This window comes from Daucus carota, chromosome 8 (assembly GCF_001625215.2).
Source record: "Daucus carota subsp. sativus chromosome 8, DH1 v3.0, whole genome shotgun sequence".
In the NCBI taxonomy this organism is placed as follows: domain Eukaryota; kingdom Viridiplantae; phylum Streptophyta; class Magnoliopsida; order Apiales; family Apiaceae; genus Daucus; species Daucus carota.
In genome coordinates, this window is record NC_030388.2 from 929,661 (window position 1) to 954,040 (window position 24,380).

The 24,380-nt window shown below is 41.6% G+C and overlaps 3 protein-coding genes across 3 annotated transcripts; 2 read left to right on the plus strand and 1 right to left on the minus strand.

Annotated features, from left to right (window-relative positions):
• Window positions 1-3,191: 3,191 nt before the first annotated feature.
• Window positions 3,192-5,361, minus strand: LOC135148322 (uncharacterized). The gene is made up of 3 exons (XM_064082971.1): window positions 5,148-5,361; window positions 4,110-5,050; window positions 3,192-4,025 (listed from the first exon to the last, which is right to left on the minus strand). Exons 1-3 carry the CDS (start codon window positions 5,359-5,361, stop codon window positions 3,192-3,194), a joined length of 1,989 nt encoding a protein of 662 aa, XP_063939041.1.
• A 5,661-nt stretch (window positions 5,362-11,022) lies between these two features.
• Window positions 11,023-13,639, plus strand: LOC108198881 (jasmonate-induced oxygenase 1). Its single transcript, XM_017366650.2, has 3 exons — window positions 11,023-11,576; window positions 12,624-12,954; window positions 13,182-13,639. The coding sequence occupies exons 1-3, from the start codon at window positions 11,083-11,085 to the stop codon at window positions 13,425-13,427; spliced, it is 1,071 nt and encodes a 356-aa protein (XP_017222139.1). The 5' UTR covers window positions 11,023-11,082; the 3' UTR covers window positions 13,428-13,639.
• A 2,168-nt stretch (window positions 13,640-15,807) lies between these two features.
• LOC108197442 (uncharacterized) lies at window positions 15,808-21,865 on the plus strand. The gene is made up of 4 exons (XM_017365065.2): window positions 15,808-15,953; window positions 16,051-16,151; window positions 21,389-21,467; window positions 21,554-21,865. Exons 1-4 carry the CDS (start codon window positions 15,951-15,953, stop codon window positions 21,599-21,601), a joined length of 231 nt encoding a protein of 76 aa, XP_017220554.1. The 5' UTR covers window positions 15,808-15,950; the 3' UTR covers window positions 21,602-21,865.
• Window positions 21,866-24,380: the final 2,515 nt, after the last annotated feature.

Below are 24,380 nucleotides of genomic sequence, written 5' to 3' on the forward strand. Positions count from 1 at the left end.
CAGCCCTAGCCCTTGTCATGGCAAGCAGGAAGCTTCGTCACTATTTCCAAGGGCGAGAAATACGGGTCGTCACGAACCAACCCTTGCGCAAAATTCTCCACAAGCCTGAGCTGTCAGGACGACTTATTAACTGGGCAATCGAGCTCAGCCAATTCCACCTCACTTATGTCCCGAGAACCGCGATCAAAGCACAGGCCCTGGCAGACTTCGTCGTGGAGTGTAACTTTGCTAAACCGGACGAAGAAGCACCGGACAACCAAAAACCCCTCCCAGTCGCGGAAGGGTGGAAGCTTTACGTAGACGGTTCCGCCACCAACACCAGATGCGGAGCCGGAGCCATACTCATTAGCCCGGATGGGTTTTGTATAAAACAAGCCCTTCAGCTCAACTTCAAAGCCACCAACAACCAGGCGGAGTATGAGGCCCTGCTTTCAGGTTTAGACCTCGCCATCACTCTGCAACTGCAAAATCTTACCATATACAGCGACTCCCAACTGGTAGTTCGCCAAACAACGGGTGACTATGCGGTAAAAGATTCGACTCTGGCTCAATACCAGCAATTAGTGCAGACCCGCTTGTCCACACTCAAAAGCTACCAGCTCCACCAAATAGACCGGGAAGACAACTCACTGGCGGACAGCCTCTCCAAACTCCTAGAGGGAGAATACACGACCTCGGATGGTCCCGTCTACTTCCTATCTCTCCCTCATCCCTCAACAGAGTCCAAGGAACAGCTCAGCGTTACGCTTAACGAAGACAATTGGATGACCCCCCTCATCGCTTACCTCCGAAACGGAACTCTGCCGACAGAGCACAGCAAAGCCCGGCAGGTCAAGGCACACGCGGCCAAATTCTTCCTACAGGGCGATGTTCTTTACCGTCGAAACTTCGACTCCCCCATTCTCAAATGCGTCGACGACGATGAGGCAACATACTGCATGCGGGAAGTTCACGAGGGCATATGCGGGGATCACATGGCGGGCAAGGCCCTTACACATAAAATCCTGCGCCAAGGGTACTATTGGCCCACCATGGCAAAGGACTGCAAAGCCTTTGTCAGAGCATGCCACCAATGCCAACTTTTCAGCAACGTCCCACGCGCAGCCCCCGCAATCCCGGTGTCAATACTCTCCCCTATCCCGTTCGCGGTGTGGGGAATCGATATTATGGGACCATTCCCCAAAGCCCGCGGGGAACTCCAATTTGTCATGGTGGCTATCGACTATATGACCAAATGGGCAGAAGCCAAAGCACTCAGGACCATCACCCAAGAAGACGCAATCCGGTTTGTCCGCAACCAGATAATTACCCGGTTCGGTATCCCCACAACTCTCATCTCCGACAACGGGACACAGTTCGTAGGAAAGAAGTTCACCACCTTCCTCTCTGATCACGGGATCAAGCACAAGAAAGCATCGGTATGCCACCCGCAAAGCAACGGACAAGTCGAAGTCACAAATCGCATCATCCTTCGCGGGCTAGAAAAAAGCCTCACTGAATCCAAGAGGAAATGGCCCGAACACCTGCCACAAGTCCTATGGTCCTACCGCACCACACAGAAAACAAGCACAGGGGAAACACCGTTTAAACTAGCATTCGGAGCGGAGGCACTGGCGCCAGTGGAAATAGGATCACCGTCCTTCCGCATGCAAAACTTCAACATCAACGACAGCATCGAGGGAATGCGGACTAACTTGGAGCTACTGGACGAGGTCCGGGCGGACGCAGTCCAAAAAATGGAGATCTACAAAGAAAAGACAAGGGACTTCTTCGGAAAGCGGGTCCGAATGCGGGCATTCCAGGTGGGAGACTTAGTCAACAGAGCAACCGAGGCATCAGACCCCCGCCACACGGGCAAGCTAATGCCCAAGTGGGAAGGCCCATATAAAATAGCACAAGTCATCCGTCCCGGCTCCTACAAGCTATCCCACTTGGATGGCACGGAGGTCAACAATACTTGGCACGCAGAAAAGCTCAAGAAATATTATCAGTAGCAGACCTGGCCTAATGATTCGTAGCATGTAAACGGGCATCCTTTTGGACTTATATATATTATTAACGATGTTTTCCGTTAATTTGCGTCCTGATGATTCATCCAACAAGAAGCACATAAAAAGCACAATATATAAAGCACATCTCAACGAAAAGCACATAAAAGCACATTTACGCACAAGACACAAAGACAACTTATAATATATAATCCATAGCTTACAAAGGTCAGCTAACGGCCCCCGCGGGAACAACGCTACCCGGGTCAAGCCACATTCGCGGGTACAAAGCATATTACAAACGCACACACATGGAAAGTACAAACAACAATGGACCCCCAAAACACACAACGGGAGTACTTAGGAAATACAACAACTAGCGCGGCGATAGCGCCTTCTAAAAAGCCTCATCTTCCTCGCTCGAGTCACTCGCGGAAAGCTCATTGTGAATGAGCTGCAACTGCGCCCAGATCGCACCACGACGCTTCACCTGGCGGGCCCGAACACGCTCCATCTTCTTGTGATAAGACTCATGCAGGTCTTTGTTCTTCTGCATCAACTCCTCAAGGGCACCCCGGGCACGAGTGCTAAGCGGCTCGTCAATCCACACTTCATAGTAACAATCACCCGCAACACAAGCTTCCATGCGCCGCCCAGCATTCCGGCCACCCCAGATAGTCTTCACCACAACGGGACGATCACAGTAACAGCGAGAGCCTACAAGATTAGACATGATTAACACAATTTTTTGCAAAATACAAGGATAAAACAACAAAGGAGTGAAGGAGCATAATACCTTCGTTTGGGAGACAGGCTATTTATAGTACTTCCGCGCACGTGCCTGGCAGCCACCTGTCACAAAACAAGCATATAACCTAGGGGGAAGGACGACTAACGCCATCCCTCCCCTAGACCAAATTCACACGCAACAACAAAATGTAGCAAAGCATGGCCGCGTATCCGCAACCATGCCCTGACAACGGCAAAGCTCCAACCTGTAAACTCGAGCAAGCAACACAAAGCACAAGCACATACACGCAACTAAAAAAGCAAATAAAAGCATATTATACGCACAGCCCAAATCCACACACAAGTCACCCGCCATCGTACGACAAATTACAAATCCCAAAAGAATAAGTTCAAATAGTCTAACCAGCCAAGTTCAAACATAACTCAAAAAGCAACAGTTTAGAGACAAAGGAGTTAAATGGTGGGGGTCTCGGTCGAATCATCAACAAGCTCTTCATCCTCCTCTGGGGTAGCAGCCTCGGTCCCGGGTTGCTTCTCTGCATCAGCCATAACCGCGTCCGGATTCTCCCTTTCCTCTGCTGCGGAGCGGGACACCTCTGTTTCCTCCTCCGCGGGATTCTCATCCACGGTCTCCAGAGCTTTTGGACTCTTCGTCCCAGCACTACCTCCAGAGCTACCACCCGCACTCTCGAGCTCCTTCACCCGGTCAGCGAGTTTCTTGTTCTTCTTCTTCCTCTTGTGGGCCTTAGACTTTGCTTTCTTCAAGGAAGATGCCAGATCCGCTACCCGCTTCTCCAAAGCGTCAACACCGGAAGAAGAACCACCCACGCCCGCCACTAAGCTCAAATACTCTGCACTTTCCTTCACAGAAGAGACTCCCTCTTCAAAAGCTTTGGCCAAGGCAGCCCGATATTCAACACTGGCCTGATATTTCCGGATGGCCATCTCCTCAGTGGGTCGCGACGCGACCATAGCTTCAGCTTCTTCGGCACGCTTACGAAGCTCGGCGAATGTCCGCTCCGAGGCCGCCTCCTTCCCCTCCCAAAACAGCCTTTGGGTTTCCAACTCCTTGTCCACAAGGCCCCTTCGATCCGAAAGCACCTGCCAGTCAGCCTTGAGAGTCTCCATCTCTTGGGCAAGTTCTTTCTTTTGATCCTCGACTGCATGGAAGTTCTCCACCAAGGTCTTCTTTTGACCTTCGAGATCAGCAACCTGCTTCCGCAGTGCAATGTTGTCCTGGCGGAACATTTCTCCCCGGGTGCTTAACGCCAAGTCATACCCTCGAGCCTGCAACAACCGTCAGAAAACACATCACAACCCACATACACGGAATTAAGCGCTAAGTACAAAAGCAAATGCACGAACACATACCTTCCTGTGATGAAGCTCGGAACGACGCACCAGCTTTTTCCATCCCAACCCATCCATCTTTTCAACATCATCCTCAGTGAGGCCAACCTGCCCTGGTGGCCCGGCTCCAAACAAATTACCTCGCCCCACACGACGGGCATCCACAGGTCCCACCTCATCTTCGGTCCCAGACGCATCCCCAGCACTGACACCCGCCATCAAATCCACATTGCCGCGGCGCTTCACACGGCGCCCAATCTGAGCACTCAAGGTCAACTTTCGACCACTGCCAGCACTACGAACCCGTTTCCTCCGTCTGGGAACCTCGGGAGTCTGTCCCTCTGTCGTCGGGTTCTCCAACATCAATACAGTCGACGTCCCGCCAGCCTCAACACTCTCTTTTTCTTCAACTGCACGGGATGATCCCGCTTCCACAGCTTTCCCGCCAGCCTGTGTGCTGACCTCGATTTCACCCTCACCGCCCAGACCGTCGTCAAACTCGCCCGCGGTGGTATGCCCTCCACCTTCTCTCTCTTCGCTGTCCGCAATCTCATGAATCTCCGGGCTCTTTTCAACAACCTCCTCATCATCCTCCGCATCCCCAAACACATCTTGGGTTTCCACCTCCTCACTTGGCACATTTTCTTCCTGCTCAGTCGCAGGCTCCGGTTCATCCCTCAAAAGCGAAACGCGGCCCCGGGATGCCGTCCCCGAGGTGGAGGCCCCAATGGCAGTCCCCGCAGGTTGCACCACTGCGCCCCGTGACGCCCTGGCAGCCGCGCGTCCCGCCCGGCCTTGAGCCGGCGTACGCCGCCTTGCCTGCGACCGCCCCTCACCTTCAACCCGGGCAGCACCCCTATACCTAGGGGGATTTCGGTTCAGCAGGCCCGTGAGCAATTTCACCTCTCCTTCAGCAGTCATGCCCTCCAAGGGCGGCAACTCCGTCAATCGCGGGTCCAGGACTGCAAAATCAAGCAACATATCACAACACTATAAAGCCAAAAAATCACCAAACACAAAAGCAAACTCCCCCCACATTCAGTAAAGTCAAAAACTTACGCAGGTAAAGTTGCAGCCTCCCATTCTCAAAGAATGCACTCTTGGTCCAGGTGCTCCCCAACGCCTTCGTAATACCAACCAGTATCTCCACGTCAACCGCGGACAATTGATCCCGCGGTGCACGATAACTCTTCTCTACCTTCAGAACCATGTTAGGCATCCATGCCAATTCGCCACCCGCAACCACCAGAAACTCATACTGCCAGTCCGTCATGCTATTCGGAAAATCAAAGGGCATATAGTCCACAAGCTCTCTGCCAATCACGCTGCTCTTATTGGCAAAAGGCAACTCCACAAACGGCTTGGCCGTGCTCGTCTTTATGTTAAACAGATGGAAAAAGGCCTTAAAGGTAGGCTGCTTCCCCAGAGCGGTACAACTCGCTATAAACCAGTTAATAGCCCGGATCGCATTGGGCGTGATCTGCGAGATCGAGCACTTCAGATGCACACAAACAAGGTCCCACATGAAGCGGTGCATCGGGAATCTCAAACCCGCCTTCAACTGCTCCAAGGTCACACATATGGACCCGCCAGCACCCCGATGATGCAACCTCTCCTCCTCACGGGCAGGCCTCCAGCTATAGTCGCTCCCCAACCTAAAAAGCTTCGACATATATGGCCCATACTCCGCCACATTGAACGTACTCCTCCTCTGGAGATGATCACAGCCTGCCAGTTCTTGCTCCACTTTGGCATTGTTTATTTCCACCGGGCGTATCTTGAAGGTCCGATAGAAACTACTCTGATCCTCAAAAAACCTGTAATGCAGATCTTTCGGCGGGAGTGGAATAGTAAACCGCGGAAAATCCCGCCATCGACCAGACAAACTAATCAGCGGCCTTGCCTCCCGCGTCACGGGATCAAAGCAATCTTCCCCGGGCATGGCAGCCATTTCTTCTTCAGTACCCGGATGAATAGCTTCCAGACGCACCTCTTCAGCCACGGCAGTCATCAATTACCTGCAAGAGGGCCACACAGAGAACAGCCCGTTACATACATCGCCCCAAGCCCGTCAACATTAGCGGCATACAAATCAAAGACACAAACACGTTTCACAACACACCCCCTTTTCATTACCCGCGACCCCCATACAAACATATTATCAAACACCTACAGTACAAACACGTGCAACCGCCGCATATTCCAAACCTTAAAACTTCAACCTAACCCTAATGGTACACAACCCAAGACAACAATCCCGAGGTCGCTACACCGCCATCAAACCGCAACGCCACCGTGCAGACGGCAGTCACGGCGACGACAGCTCCACTACTACCACCACAAATCAAAGACGAAAACACAGACATTCAGACACTTCAAAATACTGAAAAGGCAAGCCCTAAAACACCGATCTACCCACACTACGGCGCAACAACACGATTACGAGACTTATATACGCCGGCGAGCAACCAAATACGCGAAATACAGTAAGAACGGCAACAAACACGATGAACAAAGCAAAGTCTAAAAACATCAGCAAAATATGACTAAGCAGCAACATCAAGAGAAAAGACAAGCACAAACTTAAAGGATCGCCGGCGATGCTTACTTGTTAAACGGAAATGATAAAGAGAGCGGTTGCACTTTACTCCGGACGACCTCTCGCAACTTACAGATGGAAAAAGCGGAGCACTTCGAGAAAACTAAAGCTTCAGACAAATATACTCAGAACTGGGTTTTAAGACATACATATATACCCCCACAGTTACCAAGAGATGCATTAACTGCATGGCCACGTGCACGCGCACGATTGGCTCAAAAACTGCACCATCACACCCACCCCTCCTCAAAAGCCGCATAAACCGTACTTCATCCCCAAAAAACCCCCAACTTCGAAAACCGGCGCCTCTTCGATTACCCATGTACACAAATACATATACGCCACTCTACTTATCAAATCTCACCCACAACATTCTCGCATTCAATTTTATTCCCCATTTATTACTCAATTTATTACCAGTCATAAATTGGTCGAAGACAAACAACATAAATACAAGCAAGCCAAAAGCCAGCGGGAAAGCAAAACACTTCACATATATATATCAGAATTCTTTTTCAAAACAAACCAAAGCGGACTCAGTCCGCGACAAGGAAGCCCTATTCTACAGCTGAGCCTCCAAATCCGCAATACGGGCTTGGACATCCTCTAACCGCTCCTGCAGCTCGTCCCTCTCTTCCCGGGCCGCGGTCAGCCGCTCCGCCACCGTAGCCTCCGGCGCGGGTTCCGGCCGATCAATGGGCACATACCACCGCCCATTGATCTGCACCGCCGCTCGCCCGCGCCCCGGGACCAACATCCTCTCATACACCTCCTCAAGGAGATCATCATAGGGAAGGCCATCCTCCAGCATATCAGCCAACCTCCTAGCAAACGGATCGGTCGGCAAATCATTGAACAAAGTAAGAAGTTCAACCCTCCTCATCCAACGCATCTGCGTCCTATAGCTCCCACTGGACACATCACTCCCATTGCTCACAGAGGCCGAGGAATTCTCAGACATTTTTTACAAGTACTTTCACAGGAAAAAGAACGACTTGACGATCGGAGGAGAAGAAAGAAGATAAGCGCACAGATGAAGTGCACAAATTAACTTCTCTAGCCTTTATATAGCCACAGCCATAGCCCCGCAATAAAAGCAAATGGAGTTCCCAAAGCGTTCAAACTTCCCACAGCCGTTTCCTAGGTCAAATACAACTCAGACGCACCTGGAAAACCAGCGGTCAACAGTCTCCTCAGTGAATGTCTGTGCAGTGCATTTAATGCACACGAACACCCACAAGCTACAAGTCCACACAACTCCAACACCCGTGACCATACCGCTACCGCTCTCTAATCTTCCCGCCAGATCTTCCCTCATTATTGGCCGCGTCCAATACTTGGGGGGCACATTTTCATTTTTACTCAAATTTTACATCTTTCCCTCATTATTGGCCGCGTCCAATACTTGGGGGGCACATTTTCATTTTTACTCAAATTTTACATCTTTCCCTCATTATTGGCCGCGTCCAATACTTGGGGGGCACATTTTCATTTTATTCAAAATTTTTACAACTTCCCTCATTATTGGCCGCGTCCAATACTTGGGGGGCACATTTTCATTTTATTCAAAAATTTTACATCTTCCCTCATTATTGGCCGCGTCCAATACTTGGGGGGCACATTTTCATTTTTACTCAAATTTTTTCATCCTTCCCTCATTATTGGCCGCGTCCAATACTTGGGGGGCACATTTTCATTTTTACTCAAATTTTACATCTTTCCCTCATTATTGGCCGCGTCCAATACTTGGGGGGCACATTTTCATTTTATTCAAAAATTTTACATCTTCCCTCATTATTGGCCGCGTCCAATACTTGGGGGGCACATTTTCATTTTTACTCAAATTTTTTCATCCTTCCCTCATTATTGGCCGCGTCCAATACTTGGGGGGCACATTTTCATTTTTACTCAAATTTTACATCTTTCCCTCATTATTGGCCGCGTCCAATACTTGGGGGGCACATTTTCATTTTATTCAAAAATTTTACATCTTCCCTCATTATTGGCCGCGTCCAATACTTGGGGGGCACATTTTCATTTTTACTCAAATTTTTTCATCCTTCCCTCATTATTGGCCGCGTCCAATACTTGGGGGGCACATTTTCATTTTTACTCAAATTTTACATCTTTCCCTCATTATGGGCCGCGTCCAATACTTGGGGGGCACATTTTCATTTTATTCAAAATTTTTACAACTTCCCTCATTATTGGCCGCGTCCAATACTTGGGGGGCACATGTTCATTTTACTTCAAATGTTTATCACTTCCCCAATTATTGGCCCGCGTCCAATACTCGGGGAGCACCATTTTCATTTTAGTCATAATTTTTACTGCGCGTTTTGTTTGCTTCACACCTCTATCGCAGAAACAACATACGAAAAAAAGAAGAACAAAGGACAACACAAGGCGATATACGCATCAAACCAACGATTTTACATTAAAGCAGAAATAAAGATACAATCTGACACGGGCTAATCCCGCATCGAAACTACCTAAGGAAGCTGAGCCCTCAGCTCCACAATCCGCTCATCTACAGCTTCCAGCCTGGTAAGCAGGCCTTCTCTCTCCGCCTCCGCGTCCCGCAACCGCTCCCGCACCGTGACACCCGGAGGGATCGGCGGGTTGTCAATCGGCACCATCAAACGTCCGTCCACCTCCTCCGCGTCCCGGGCACGACCCGGAAGCAAAAGCTCGTGGTAAACAATCTCCAGCGCAGACTCATAGGACTGCTCCTCGTCCTCCAGCGCCTCCGCAATTCTCACCGTGATAAGCTCGGCCGGCAACCGGCGAATCCGGTTGATCAGATCCTGCCGCCGGCGCCACTCGATCGACCGGCCATAATACAAGTTAGAACTAGCTGCAGAGCTGTCGGAAGACATATCACCTGCACAAAACAAACCAAGACGAGACGACCGGTTAAAACTTCCGATCAAACAACAAAACAAGAAATAGATGATCACTACGCCGGAAAAGCCCCAAATCAAGCACTAACCAAATTTGCAGAAACAAGCTTTTACGAAGATAAACAATGAGCTGAGCACTTCTCACCGAACGAAAACCCCCTTTATATAGACAGCACTACCCAGTCCTTTGAGCTTCAGCCGTTACTTCCCTAGGCAGTTGAAGCGCCAAAATACACATCCATCACCCCAGTCAAAAGCCTCATACATGTATCTGTGCCAGTAGTTAATTGGCACAAATATCCGCACAAAATACCATCAGTCAAATTAACCGTGCATGCAGTCACGACATCATCCACTCACACTGCGCCACGTGGAACAACCGTACATCCCCCATACGGAACGACAAGACCAGGCGGCAAAAGGCTTCACGCCTTTTAAATTTCGAAATCTATGGCCCAGCAAACACAACCCGGCCGAACAACGCCAAAAAACCCGCCACCTCAACACAGACACTAACAACGACACGCTCGCCCAAATGCAACCCGGAAATGCACCCTGCGCGGGAAATTTTACTTACTCCCCCCACCCGCTAAAGCAGATGGAAGGAGTAGGGGGGCAATGATAAGGTACCACGCTACAGTAACCGCCAACAGTACCCGCCCCCGCTACAGGACCTGAAGATCCCCAAAGTCAGACCTCATCATTACCAAGTACAGGGCAAACAGGATAATAAGCATGCACGAATCCCAAAAGGACAGAAAAAAGGACAGTAGCTGCACCAAAACAGCCACCCATGCTGGGGAGTGCCTACAGACCCATTCCCGCCACTGTAGCAACAGTGGCGGCAAAGGGCCTATATAAAGCACTCCCCAGCCAAAGTGGAAGGGAAGTGCAAAATTCCTCCCCAGAAACTCTCTCTAAAAGCACTTTTCTCCATACATTTAGAGTGAAAACTCTCTGATTTCCCTTACTTGTCAAGCACATCCAAATCACTGACTATCACGCCGGAGGCGCCTCACGGGATGTCACCCCCCGTGTAGCGTTGTTTTGCAGGTTAGGTCTTGCCTGAAGCTCCCGGAACAGTGCATTGGAACCCTAGACGAGATTTGGAGTTATCAATGGGATAGCGTATAGTGTGCGGCAGCTTAAATCCCAGCAGAAATTACGATCTTTCTTGCTAAACAAGCTTCGTAAATCAAGTTGTACGTCGGCACCGATTTATGCACATTAAGCAACTTACCTACGAGAATATAGTATTATGTTCTGATTAACCGCATTGTTTAAGAAGTTGATTAAGTACTTAATGGAGAAAAATATGCATGCCATGATCAGTAATCAGGTCTCTTAAGTCTCTGATTATCTGTGTTGTGAGTTTAATTTATTTATTCTTTATCGTATTCAACTTCGTCTATATAAAGAAAAGACCTAGCTAGCAGTAGAATAACAAGCCATCTAAACACAACAATCCTTCATTAACAAACAAATCAGAATCATGAACTGCCTCCAAAGTTGGCCAGCTCCGGTGGTCCGAGTCCAATCCTTATCCGACAGTGGCATGCAGATGATTCCCGACACCTACGTCCGGAAACCCTGCGATAGACCTTCGTCACTAGACCAGAACCTCATCCCGAGTCACGGGGATCAAATCCCCGTGATTGACCTGCAAGAGTTGTTTTCTGGTAACCCTTCCACTCTGTCCCTCCTCCACACTGCATGCAGCGAATGGGGATTCTTTCAGGTGGTGAATCACGGCGTGAGCCACCGCCTGATGGAACAAGCTCTTGAGGTTTGGCGCCAGTTTTTTCACCTCCCGGTGGAAGCAAAGCAAGCTTATGCGAATTCTCCCACCGATTATGAAGGCTATGGCAGCAGGCTTGGAGTTGAGGCTAATGCGAAACTGGATTGGAGCGATTATTATTTCCTTAATTATCTTCCACTCTCGCTCAGAAACCAAAACAAATGGCCTAGCAATCCTTCAACATGCAGGTACTTCAGTTAAATTATTCTTCTTTTTGGCATTTTTAAGCTGGTATAGTGTATTTAACATGATGATTATAGATCGATAAAACTTGCATCGAGTCAGAGTATCAGAGTCCTAAATTTTTCGATTTTTTATATCTGAATGTATTTAGTTTCCAGGTAAATTAGTATACTAAGTATGTTTACCTAATATTAGCAAACGGTTGCCATAAAATGTAAGATTAAGGATTTTGAACCATGTGCTGAAATTTTAGTATATATACTCTATCCTGTTTTTCATGTGGTGAATATGTTTAGGTGAGTGTGAGACCGGATCACAAGCTTGGATTTTGTTCTTTTCGTACGATGATGTCTTAAAAGTGGTGTTCCCTTCTGATTTCTTTTTTTACTTGCATGTGCTTTTCTAATATAAATTCTTTTCACCACTTTTTCTTTTCACAGTAGGGTACAATTTGTCATTATGAACTACTCCCTCTGTCCCTCTCATTTCTTTACCGTTACTATTTTGGGATATCCCTCTCATTTCTTTACATTACTATAAATAGTAAGTTTTTCTCATCATTACACCCACTATCTTCCTATACTATCTCATATTTAACAATAAAAACTACTATTACACCCACTACTTTCCTCCACTATCTCAAATCTATTATTAAATATTGGTAGGTCCCACCACTTTACCCACTTTTCATCTAACTTTACTCATTTTTCATACATTGTTTTGGTCTCCGTGTCCCCCTCCAATGTAAACAATTGAGGGGGACGGAGGGAGTATATATTTATGTTAGTCTTAATTCACTTAAATACAAGGGAGCAAATATTCATCTAGTCGACTAATCAAATCTAAATAAAGGTTGTGATAACCTGATGTGTTTATCCTTTTTTGTCCCGGACATCCGGGTTCTACTTGGCCTCTTTCTGAGATGTATTAAAACATACACTCATTTGTAAGGCTTATAAACCAAAATTGTCAAAAACATCTAAATAAAAGTTTAGAATTTAGATAATAAAACTAAAATCGTATATTTAACATGCACGCTGATTGATTTGTAGGAAATTAACTGCTGAATACAGTGAAGCACTGGTTAAGATATGCGAAAGGTTAACGAAGATTTTATCTGAGAACCTTGGTTTAGAAAGCGATCACATTCAGAAGGCTTTTGGAGGGAAGGAGACTGGTGGTTGCATGAGAGTGAGTTTCTATCCCAAGTGTCCTCAGCCAGATCTTACTCTAGGTCTTTCACCACACTCGGATCCGGGTGGCATTACTCTCCTCTTTGCCGATGATCATGTCGAGGGTCTGCAAGTCCGAAAAGACGGTAACTGGGTGACCGTTAAGCCTGTTCCCAATGCTTTCATAGTAAACCTTGGTGATCAAATGCAGGTATAGATATCTTATAGTAAAATTACCTAACAAATACTCAAATGTTTCGGAATAACGTTGTAATGAGATCATATATTATTCAACAATACTGTCGAGTGTGAGAATTTAAACCTGATCACTATTTCACAACTGAACTTTGATAACATGTTAAGTAACTAAATCTACGAGAAGCTTGATATGAATTCCAATTTTTCCTTCTCGATTTCTAACTAGTCACATGCATGAAGGTGATAAGCAACGGAAAGTACAAGAGTATCGAGCATCGTGTGATCGTGAACTCAACCACGGAACGCGTTTCACTCGCCTTCTTCTACAACCCTAAGGAAGACATGACAATTGCACCTGCTCAGAAGCTCATATCGAATAGCTCTCCTGCACTGTATCCACCCATGAGTTTCCGGGAGTACAGATCCTTCATCAGAACAAAGGGTCCTTCAGGCAAATCACAAGTCGAATCACTCAAATCACCATAACTTAACAATGCAATATTAGGATCGAATCGGTGGTATATGTAATAACTGTCATGTAAGATCGTGTCCCCAGAGATATGATTGGGATATGCAGCCTAGTTATGTTTGATAAGTTAATTATTGTGCACCTGCAGTCTCAGGACTCAGGTGTGGTGTTTTATTTGGTTTGTATCAGATTGTGATTAGTTCAGTTAATATATATGTAATGCTGAGACAATGCATCTTAATTAATAAAGTGTGCTTTTAACATGCAACTTATGTTTGATAATTTTACTTCTATTTGATAAGTGATCATATACACCACCTGTGAATGTCTACGAGTATCACTTGTGTCACCGTGTCACTTGTGTAGGTGTTTATAAATGAAAAGTTAAAAATAAATGAGAATAATTTTTTTATTTTCATGTGTTTGCATAAAAAAATTTTGTATTTATAATTCATTGAGTATAAAAATTATTAATATAATAATAAATTATGCAAATTACTTCTTAAAGTGGTCCTCAATTAAAATCAAACTTTAAAAAGAAGCAAAGTTATTAAAAAATTAAAATCTTCAACCTTTTCAGATTCAAACTTATAAATCAGAAAATCACTTATAAATTTATTACGATATAAGTAAGCTGTTTTTATATTCAGCTTATAACAGCCCCCAAACATGCACATTCTACAAAGGAAAGTGCTTGGTGCACAAAATTGTATACAAAAACATGTATATAATGACATGTGGTAAGTTTTAATTGGAATGAACCCCCTGCATTTATATCAACAACCCAATTAAAACCCAACAAATCACTTGCCACATCATTATGTACAAAAATTTTATACATAATTATGTGCACCTAGCACTACTTGTTGACCTTCCGTTTAGTTAACTTGCCTGTTCTAATCAAAAGACAATAATACCCCCGGGTACATCAATCGAATTCTTAACGTTGTCGGCATATCCAGCTTCTCTCGTCTTGTTAGGCCCAACTTTTTAAAGCATTTATAGGAGAAGATGCTCCATTTTGCGCACCACGCCGACGCTATCAATCAAGCTGAAAAATGAGTTGTGTTACAAAGTTGTTTCTTTAACAACATTTACGCAAGAAGGGGTTATCTTGGTCACTTCCAAACTAAAATATCCTGTAACACGATTGTATTTGAAAATTAATTATTGTCTTCTTGGTGATCATAATTATATATTGATTAGAATTGTTTACTTGTTTTGTTTGTAGTAACAATTAATTGAGGGGTATAATTCAGGCATGCATACTTGAGTAACCTTTCTTAGAAATAAATTGTTTACTTGATTAGAAATGTGTCAAGATGACGCTTTGGAGTTTTTTGGTCGTTTGTGCCGTAAATGATGCATAGTTTCATACACTATCTTAATTCATAAGGATACTGTCTCTTAGTACATATAACTAAAACTTTTTTTCGGCTGTAAGACTGGAAATTATATGTTTAGTTTCTGAATTTGGTATTCTGCAAATAAATCTGACACTTCACATCTTGGTCTGAAAAACAAACGAGGTGTCTAGATAATAAGCAGGCTGCATATATAGATAAAAAGTTTAATGATCTTGTTATTTTTCGTTCTTCATTTCTGCTATAGTTCATATGGCACTTTTTTATGAAGAGTAGAAAAAAAATAATTGCGTCAAGTGTGTATCATTTTTTAGTTCTACAGATACAATGACAACAACAATACTAATATTGACTTTTCTGATAATCTCTTCTTATTATCCGTTTAAGTTCAATATAGTTTGTTTGGTTGGAACAAAAACTTGGATTGATTAGGAAAGAGATATAAGGTAAAATAGCCTCGTTTGATTGGAGCCGGAGTCAATATAAAAACTTCTTGACTACAATAAGTTTGATTAGCAAGGATACAAGTTATATATGTGTTTTTTCGGTAAATGATGAATGTTAGATTTATAGATTAAGCTATGTTATCTTATATTTTAATAACAAATACAAAATATAAAAACTTAAAAACTATAAATCATATAAATATTTTTAAAATATTTTATAATTTATATTTTTCTCACTCACGCAAAGCCTCTTTTTTCCACTAATTTTATAATATATAATGAGACATGCCTCTCCATACAAAAAGAATTACACATGCCTCTTATTTTTACGAAATTTAAATTCGCGATCTCCATTAAATTAAAATGGAACCACCGGGAAGTGTAGGGTTGTTAATTGATCCGGACTATTCATTATTTTTATTTATATTCGATTCGAAAATATGATACTGGTCTCGTATCTGTTTTGAAAATGATCCCAATTTGATGCAAAAATTAAATTCAAATAAAATATGACCCAAATTTGAGCACTAATTCGACTCCCAAAGTGATATAGGGAGTTTGGGCTTTTAAAGCCCACAGATGCATACAACAGACCCAAACCCCAATTTCGTTCCATCTCCAAAACAACACTTGCCCAAGTAAAAAGGTGAATACAACTGACATCACCAGTTGTAGCGAAGACTTGAATCAAAGCTGGTAGCATTTGTATCTACTATTTTTCGGATCTAAAATGGTGCGTGTATATATACGAATTCTCGAATTTGTGGTTCTAATCATGTAATTAGTGTCTAATCTATTCGAATCGTCTGTGATCTGTGTTTTTTTTTCAGTCTTTGAAGCCAATCTCAAGCCCAGTGCCGGTGGTTTGGTACCCTACCTTGGCGGTTTTTATGCTCGCGATCGGCTTGATTGTCACGGCCTCTTTCTTCATGTAAGTTGTCTCATCGAGATCGAAAATCGAAATAACTATACAGTTAATTGTTTGTCATTTACAAATTCTTTTATTATTTATATATCTGTGGTCTTGATTTGTGTTTGTGTCGAATGTACTTGATTCAAACTAAAAAGGATATGGACTGCTTGGTGCGATTATTACGTTTCTGTATGGTGAAGCTTATAGTTTTACATTTTATAGCTAGGATTTATAGGCAGGGACTCAGGGTACTCCAAAGTATATAACACATATTTAAAAGGGAGTCAGATAACAACATAATAGTTACAATACCAAGAATTCTAATATATTAGAGCTAGGAAGCACGGGAGGGGTGCGTCTGTGGGCGGTTCGGGGATACGGGAATTCGTCAAATTCAAAAAAATGGGGATACGGGTGGAGGGGAATATGGCAAATATATAAATATTTACAATATATTTTATAAATATATTTATTTAGTAAGAGCAAAAACTAGCATTCAAATTAAACCAAATAGTCAAGTACATAAATTTTTAGCAAATAAAAGATATCAAATACATAAGTTCGTAATACGTAAGTCTCAAGCAAATAAAAGGCTTCGCGCAAGTGAGAAAAATATAAATTATAAAATATTTTAAAAGATTTATATGCTTTATAGTTTTTAAGTTTTTTTTTTTTTGTATTTGTTATTAAAATATAAGAAAATTTAGCTTCATCTAAAACTCTAACATTCATCATTTACCGAAAAAACACATATTTGACTTGTATTCTTGTTAATTAAACTCTTCATCTATATATGCAGCCTGTTTATTACCTAGACACCCCATTTGTTTTCAGACCAAGATGTAAAGCAGCCAGATTTATTTACAGAATACCAAATTCTGAAACTAAACATATAATTTCGAGTCTTACAGCCGAAAAAAGGTTTTAGTTATATGTACTAAGAGACAGTATGCTTATGATTTAAGATAGGTGTATGAAACTATGCATCATTTACAGCACAAACCACCAAAAAACTCCAAAGCGACATCTTGACACATTTCTTAAACTATGATGTATAACCATCAATTTGTGTGCCGTAGCCAAACTGGACAAGTTATATGGAGATGCAGATGTGGCCTCCTCAGAGACCCGGAGAGACTTGATGATTGAGCATTAGATGACAGGGCACTCACAACACACGGCTAACAATTCAAATTTCACAAAAGAAAGGTTACTCAAGTATGCATGCCTGAATTATACCTCAGGGTCTGGAAGCTTAATTAACTGTTACAAACAAAGCAAGTAAACAATTCTAATCAAAATATAACTATGATCGCCGAGAAGGCAATAATTAATTTTCAAATACAATCGTGTTACGGGACAATTTAGTTTGGAAGTGACCAAGATAACCCGTTCTTGCGTAAATGCTGTTAAAGAAACAACTCCAGATTAAAGAGCGAACAAGTGTTTGGTAAAGTGCATGATCAAAGTTGCAAGTTAAAGTAATAGGGAATTAGTATCAGATTTCAATACATTTAAGTCAAAACTTAGTGTTTATTTTTGTCCATGTTTCTAGTAAGTTACACACTGTAGATACCTTTTACCGGGACAGCTTCCTAAATGAACAACAATGAACACTACTCTTAGCCGTAAAGTTGTACAAGGGATATCATTTATCAATAACCAAAAATTTATCTATTGTGAATCATCACTGCATAATTTTACATAGTAATCATCACATAACACAGCATTTGTAAATTGCACAACAAACCAAAAAAAAAAAAATTAATTTATTTTTTTTTTTATAAAAAAAATCTCGGATATACACTCGACAGAGTCAAGTATTGTTCATTCCCAACCTTAATGTCTCAGAAACTACCCTTGCAATCCTAAATGCTGATCGGTCACCCTGCCTGTTGGTGTGCTTAAACTGATAAGTGTCACCAGATATTGAATTTTAGGCAACCCTTCATTACTGTCTGTGCTTACATCCTTATTTGACCAAATTACCCCTCTAGTTTCCCCTGGCCTCCACCATTGTTTGATGTACTCTTCCCTTTTCTCCCAAAAAAATGCTGATGCAGCAACTCCAAAAACACTGTTTGATCTGAGTATCAAATCGTTGAATAGATGGTGGTGTCTGAGAGAGCACAAGGTTAGTACTATTATGATACTCATTCGCAGACGTCGTGAGAGACAGAACCTCAACATGAAATAGCAAGAAGAGGTAAGAGAATAAATATAATTGAAAAATAAATATCAGCAGCAAGTATGTGTATTTATATACAATATAATATGCTAGAAATTAACGTGATTCAGTTTTGAAAGTTGAGAAGGACATGAAGGAAGACTAACTTTTCATATAATAATTTTAACTGTAATTGTGAACAGATCTAACGCAATGATCTTTTTCCTCAAAGCCAGGCTTAACCAAATTCATCCAATCAGCCAAACCTTTCTTCTTGTCAGAATCAGACTACTTTAATAGAAGTTGAGGGTTTATTACTTTCTGCCATCTCTTTAAGCTGCTTACAAATAAGAGAAACAAAGTATACTTGAATTAGCAGATTAACAATAAGAAGGATCAACTACACCTACAAATACCACATGATTTGATAGCATAAACGTGGAAAGTACACATCTCTAATACTTACCAAAAGCAGAAAGAGAGGGAAAAAAATGAGTGGAGCAACTAAAAGTTTGTGACACCATAATACGCACCGACCGAATTCCTAGTTTTGTATCAGGAAAAGAGTAGCTTTAATTTTATTGAAAGAAACCATATATTTATTTGATATTTAACTCTTCTCTCAATTACCAGTAATTAAGCACTGACAAGGTAGGATAATAATTATTTGATAAATATAACACCAGTATGTGTTACGATACCAAGCAAAAAGCAAAGCACCAAAAAAACAGCAACAATGTTAAAGCACACAGCCACACACTAACCAAACCGAAAACCAAAGTATATGTTGCTTGTTTCAATAAGGAAAAAAATAATGCTAAACTAAAAAGTTTAGCAATTACTTCTACACACAAATAGAACACTAACTCTTTAATCCTTGTCAAACAAACAAAGATACAAGTTTCTTAAATGCCAATGGTACCTGTTTTTTGCCCGATAGACACATGTACATGACTATTTTTATATGGTTGACTTATTATTAACGGGCCACTATAATATTTACATGGGTTGATTTAACATGAAAAGTATATGTTAAATTTAATAATAATTGTGTGATTGATTAAATGATTTCAGCATGAGAACTTCGTTTGTTAATGTCGAGTAATATACTACATGTAAACTAGTGCGATAATAAGGATCGAAATTCTATAGTTAGATATATTGTGATAATTTACTACACATATATTGTAAGAATTGTATGAGCAACTCCAAGAGGTGCGCTGTACACCCTCTTTTACTAAGTTTTGGAGCGAATAACATATTAACTATCTCCAACACTCTCTTAGTCCATCTCAAAAATTCTAAGAGCTTTAAAAGTCTCCTACGTATGAGGAGCATGTTCTGCCTCCTCTTTTAGTTTTATAGTAATATATGTCAGAATGTAGCAGAGTTCAAATGTAGATTTGTATCTTAAGTGACTAAGAGTCTATTTAATAATAATGTTTTGAAGAGAATGTTTAGTAACTCTTGGAATTGTTCTAAACCACTAATCGGTTTATTTCCAATTTCCTCTTCTTTAAATAATTAAGGTCAATTTAGATTTTATAATTGCACTAATCCTTTAACTTGAAATTTTAATATGGGTACACAGTAGCATGTGCATAAGCAAAAGGAATGATGGGTTTTAAAACATATCTTCCATCTTAAAATTTTGATTTCAATTTTTGAATAACTAATGGTATAAATTTCAGTTTTATATCACTAGTTATCTCAATATATGGGAGCACCAGTGAATTCTACTTTTGGATTATTTTTGTAATTTGTATACATAATTTTCAATCATTTCTTTATATTTGTTACTAACATTCTGATTTTTTTTTTGTATGGATCTGCTATCATAAAATTAGATCTATTAAAGTGTAGTGTATTGTTTGTAGGTTTGTATATTATCACACATTCAATGATTTTGGCCCTATAATATTTTCATTGTTTGTAATGTGTATGTTTATGCATAGCTTAAGGTTTGGTTACATGGTCATACGTTTTTTTAAGGCATTACGCTAGATTGTTACCCATCATAGTACATGTAGTTATATCTCTATATTGCCTAAGCAATTGCATCCAAACACACCTGCTTGTTGATAAATCCGACGACATTTGGTGTCTAGACTCCATTCTTGATGTTAACTCTGGACATTTGAAATTGCAATCATTTTGTAGTAGATAGTTTGAATGCAAGTGGCATCTAACCCCTCGGTATTGGCTACTGAGGTCAGATTATAAGAACTAGATTTTCCTCTTAACATTAGGTTGCCTTTTGTGCTCTAGATGTACCTTTCAGGTTAGTTGGCTTATGTGCTTCAGACTCTAATAAGAATAATAAATGCTCTAAACTATGTTGTACATACTGTTATTTTGACTTCTACATGTCAAAGCTGTCTCTCTTTTTCAAAAATAAATAAATTATAGATACACAAAAATGCTCTCCTAGACGTGCTACAATTTCCAGTGTGTTGGACAAGGAAAAGGTAGAAGTATGCATCTTTAAGGCTTGAGATGTAGAAGATTATTTTGCTATTAGGACTGATATGATTCAATATATGTGTGAATCACCATAGAAGGTCTAGTGATGGTTTAGGGTTCATATAATTGACCTTAAGTATTACAATCCATGAAAATCTGTAGTACAATGATGCCTTGTATACTGTAATGAAAAGGCTTTAACACCTATAAAAGGAAGTGAACAAAATGTGTCATCCATATTTGCAACCATTATCTTGCAGCATCATATAGTACTTTACATGAGACTTGAGAAAGCATTGTTCAAATATTTTTGACTTTTTACTCTCGGCACCACTAATGAGGACCTGAAGAGCAATAATAAATTTTGCCAAATCTGTAGTTATCACTGTTCTTCTTTTTACTTGTATTTGTAACGGAGTCGTGAGTATTTCGACTTTCTAACACATTCACTAACCCATGGTTTGACTGTAAGATAGCCAGTTTTTAGTATGTTGGTGTATTATTCAAAGTGGCAAAATTATTTTTTCTACCAAGGAAGCCAATGTTGAGGTGCAAGTGCAAACATGCAAGTACAGAGAATATAAACCATTGTAAAATCATAATTCATTTCATGTATCTTTTGTAGATATGAAGCCACATCTTCGAAAAGAAACCGCAGTCTCGCTAAGGAGCTTACAACAGGAGCAGTAGCGTCAGTCTTCCTGGTATGCTGTAACATTTTTCATTTTTATGTCGGATGCTGACCCATTGATATATAGATCGTTGACAAATTAAATTGTGATTCATGCAGGGATTTGGATCATTGTTCTTGCTTCTTGCTTCTGGTGTCTATGTTTGATTCTGCACCTGACCATGCATTTTCCCTTCCCCAAACTATTGAGATGATTCATACATGGTGGATAGTTTTGCTCAAGTGATGTAGCTTTCTTTGTTAACTTTTCGTAATAGTAACAGCTTCATGTCATTAGCATGTGGTTTGCTTCGAACAAAAGAACTATTTTCTTAGACTGGTATGTTGTTTGCCTGTTTCAAACTTAGTGGTGCATGAGACATTCCTAATAACCCAGAAATCAGTAACTCATATGTTAACCTTTTTTTTTTTTTTAAATCAAGAAGTTGGTTTGACAGATATATATTTAACAGGAAGTCAGCTTATCAAATTTTGTTGACAGAAAGATGTTACACCATAGAGAGATTTTTTTTTTTTTTTTTTTCAGAAAGTTGTGTTTCAAAGGTTTATATCGTTTTGAGAGATCCTACTAGTATACAAAGTTTTAAGCTCCAACTTATATGTAATAAACAATAATACTCCATCCATCTCATTTTAAGTGTCTTGTTTGACTTTTGAATGGTCAAATTGACCAAACTTTGACTGAGATTTACACATATAATATAATTTGAGAAAACTGCACTTTGTGTACCTGCATTTAGGCCCGTCTTGCACTTGCAATACTATACTTTCAAATCTTACACATGCAATACTGTAGTTCCATACTTTTTATTTTCTGTGTATCACCGTCAAAGCAGACCAACGCCGTTAGTCAAAAGGGGGGTAACGGCTATATTTTATTCTATATAATGAAATGGAGGCTGCAGACATAAACACCTCTCTGTTCCAGCTGCATAAACCCTAGTTTCTCTTTGACAGCCTCATTCCCATTTCTTTCATCTGAAAAATGGAGGGTTCTGATTCCACCAACCAGAACAACCCAACAACAAACAGGGGAGATATTCCAGATCTGGATATATGTTTTTGTGATAAGCTGATGGTTGAGAGAACTTGTTGGTTTGATGAGAATACGGGAAGGAGGATGCTAGCGTGCCCGGATAGGTGGAATGGTTGTCCTCACATGAAATGGATTAAGCCACCACTGGAAAGCCGTGCTGTGGCGGTGGTGCAAGCTATACTGAAGGAGATGAACGACTTGAAGCACCGTCACCAAATGGAGAAGTGCAAGATCTATGATGGGTTTGCCAGGAAAAGAGAGAAGCTTGTGATGATGGCCAAGGAGCATGCCGCAGCAATTGAAGCTGCAGCCACTGAGTCAGACATTGAAGAAGACCCATAAAGCTGCAATTGTGGAGGTGGTGCAATTGAAGACAACTGTAATTGCAGGATGATTTGTGTTTAAGTTTGATGGCTCATTGTTTGTTGTAGGTTAGCTATGCTAGTATGTGTTTGTATTGAAACCCTGATTGAGATTATGGTCATCTATGTTGTTAATCTTTGCTGTTTATTTATGAAGGAGGAGTTATTGTCAATTGATTCTACATCATGATTTGTGCATAAGATGCCTTCTGTCTACCTAAAAGAGCACACATGATACTGAGTAAAAGGTTACGACAAGATGGAAATTGAAAATTAACATTTGCCATTTGCCACACATAAGTTGTCAAACAATCCCAAGTACACCAGTCAAGCATTCAAGCAAAAGAAAGGACCATACACACTAGTTTAGTTCACTACTGCAAACAAGCAAAAGATTGTACATTGGCAATCTCAATTCAGTGATGTCAAATGGCAACTAAAATGCACAAGTTCATATTTTCCAGGCTGCATTTTGTTCAAACTTCTTTCTCCTCTCCCTTCTGGCTTGGTCCAACACCCTTTGAGTTGATGTAACACCCTTGTTGGTAGCCTTGTTCTTCCCTTGTTGTGCAAAAATTCCACCTTGACTGCCTTCTGGCACTGAACCACCCTCATTGGTAGTCCCCATGGCTGGATTACTATAAGGCCTCTCTGCACCCAGATTAGTAGTAGCTGTAGCTTTATTTTTGGAAGGCCTCTCTTTACATGTAGCTTTGTTTTGTTGTTTAGGCCTTCCCTGTACTTCTTCACCAACAACAGCAAGAGTAGTATTAACAGGCTTAACAGGCTTCTTTGTCCTAGTCTTAACAGGCTTCTCACATCCTTTATCCTTATCAGCAGCCTGCAAGACAAATATAATGAGAATCACAGTACATAACTAAATGATATTGAAATTGAAAATTGCAGCCTATTATTACCCTAGCTGGACAAGTCCTAGTGTTATGATTAGATTGAAGACAGTAGCTGCACTTGACAAAGGAGTTTTGTCTCTTCAGTCTAGTTGCATCTTGTTGTGGAACATCACTATTTTTGTTTCTTTTCTTCTTGGGTCTGCCTGTGGGAACCTTTACAGCTGGAGGCAAGGGCTTTGGGTATGGTGTTTCACTCCAAGCTTGTTCCCCACAAATAGGATCAAGTATATGAGTGTAACATGCAAGAAATGCATCCTTGGAGTAACTGGGATGGATGAATGCTTCATATTTCTGCTTGGACCATGCTATGCATGTACATGCATGATAGCAGGGTATCCCTGACAGTTCCCATTTTTTACATGAACATGTCTGTGCATCCAAGTCAACCACCAACTCATATCCCCCCTCTGTGACAGTCACCAGATATTTGGATCCTCCAGACCAAGTCACATGGCAACCCTTGCTCTGTTCCACTGCCCTATTAAACAAGAAATTTCAATGTTTAAAGCAATTAGATAATGATATATGATTTTCAGTGTTTAAATACAAAATCTAATTTTCAACTTACTTATTAAGTCTCCTCATGGCATTAGGGCATATAGGATTGTTAGCATAAC

What these genes read in the sequence shown, in the direction of transcription:
- LOC135148322 (XM_064082971.1), bottom strand. Translation starts at nt 5,361, where the DNA reads ATGACGGACTGGCAGTATGAGTTTCTGGTGGTTGCGGGTGGCGAATTG. An exon ending in GAGGCTGCAACTTTACCTGC is followed by an intron (nt 5,051 to 5,147) that starts GTAAGTTTTTGA and finishes TTGATTTTGCAG; the next exon opens with TCCTGGACCCGCGATTGACG. An exon ending in CCGAGCTTCATCACAGGAAG is followed by an intron (nt 4,026 to 4,109) that starts GTATGTGTTCGT and finishes CGGTTGTTGCAG; the next exon opens with GCTCGAGGGTATGACTTGGC.
- LOC108198881 (XM_017366650.2), top strand. Translation starts at nt 11,083, where the DNA reads ATGAACTGCCTCCAAAGTTGGCCAGCTCCGGTGGTCCGAGTCCAATCC. An exon ending in AGCAATCCTTCAACATGCAG is followed by an intron (nt 11,577 to 12,623) that starts GTACTTCAGTTA and finishes ATTGATTTGTAG; the next exon opens with GAAATTAACTGCTGAATACA. An exon ending in ACCTTGGTGATCAAATGCAG is followed by an intron (nt 12,955 to 13,181) that starts GTATAGATATCT and finishes ACATGCATGAAG; the next exon opens with GTGATAAGCAACGGAAAGTA.
- LOC108197442 (XM_017365065.2), top strand. An exon ending in GTCACGGCCTCTTTCTTCAT is followed by an intron (nt 16,152 to 21,388) that starts GTAAGTTGTCTC and finishes TATCTTTTGTAG; the next exon opens with ATATGAAGCCACATCTTCGA. An exon ending in CAGTAGCGTCAGTCTTCCTG is followed by an intron (nt 21,468 to 21,553) that starts GTATGCTGTAAC and finishes TGATTCATGCAG; the next exon opens with GGATTTGGATCATTGTTCTT.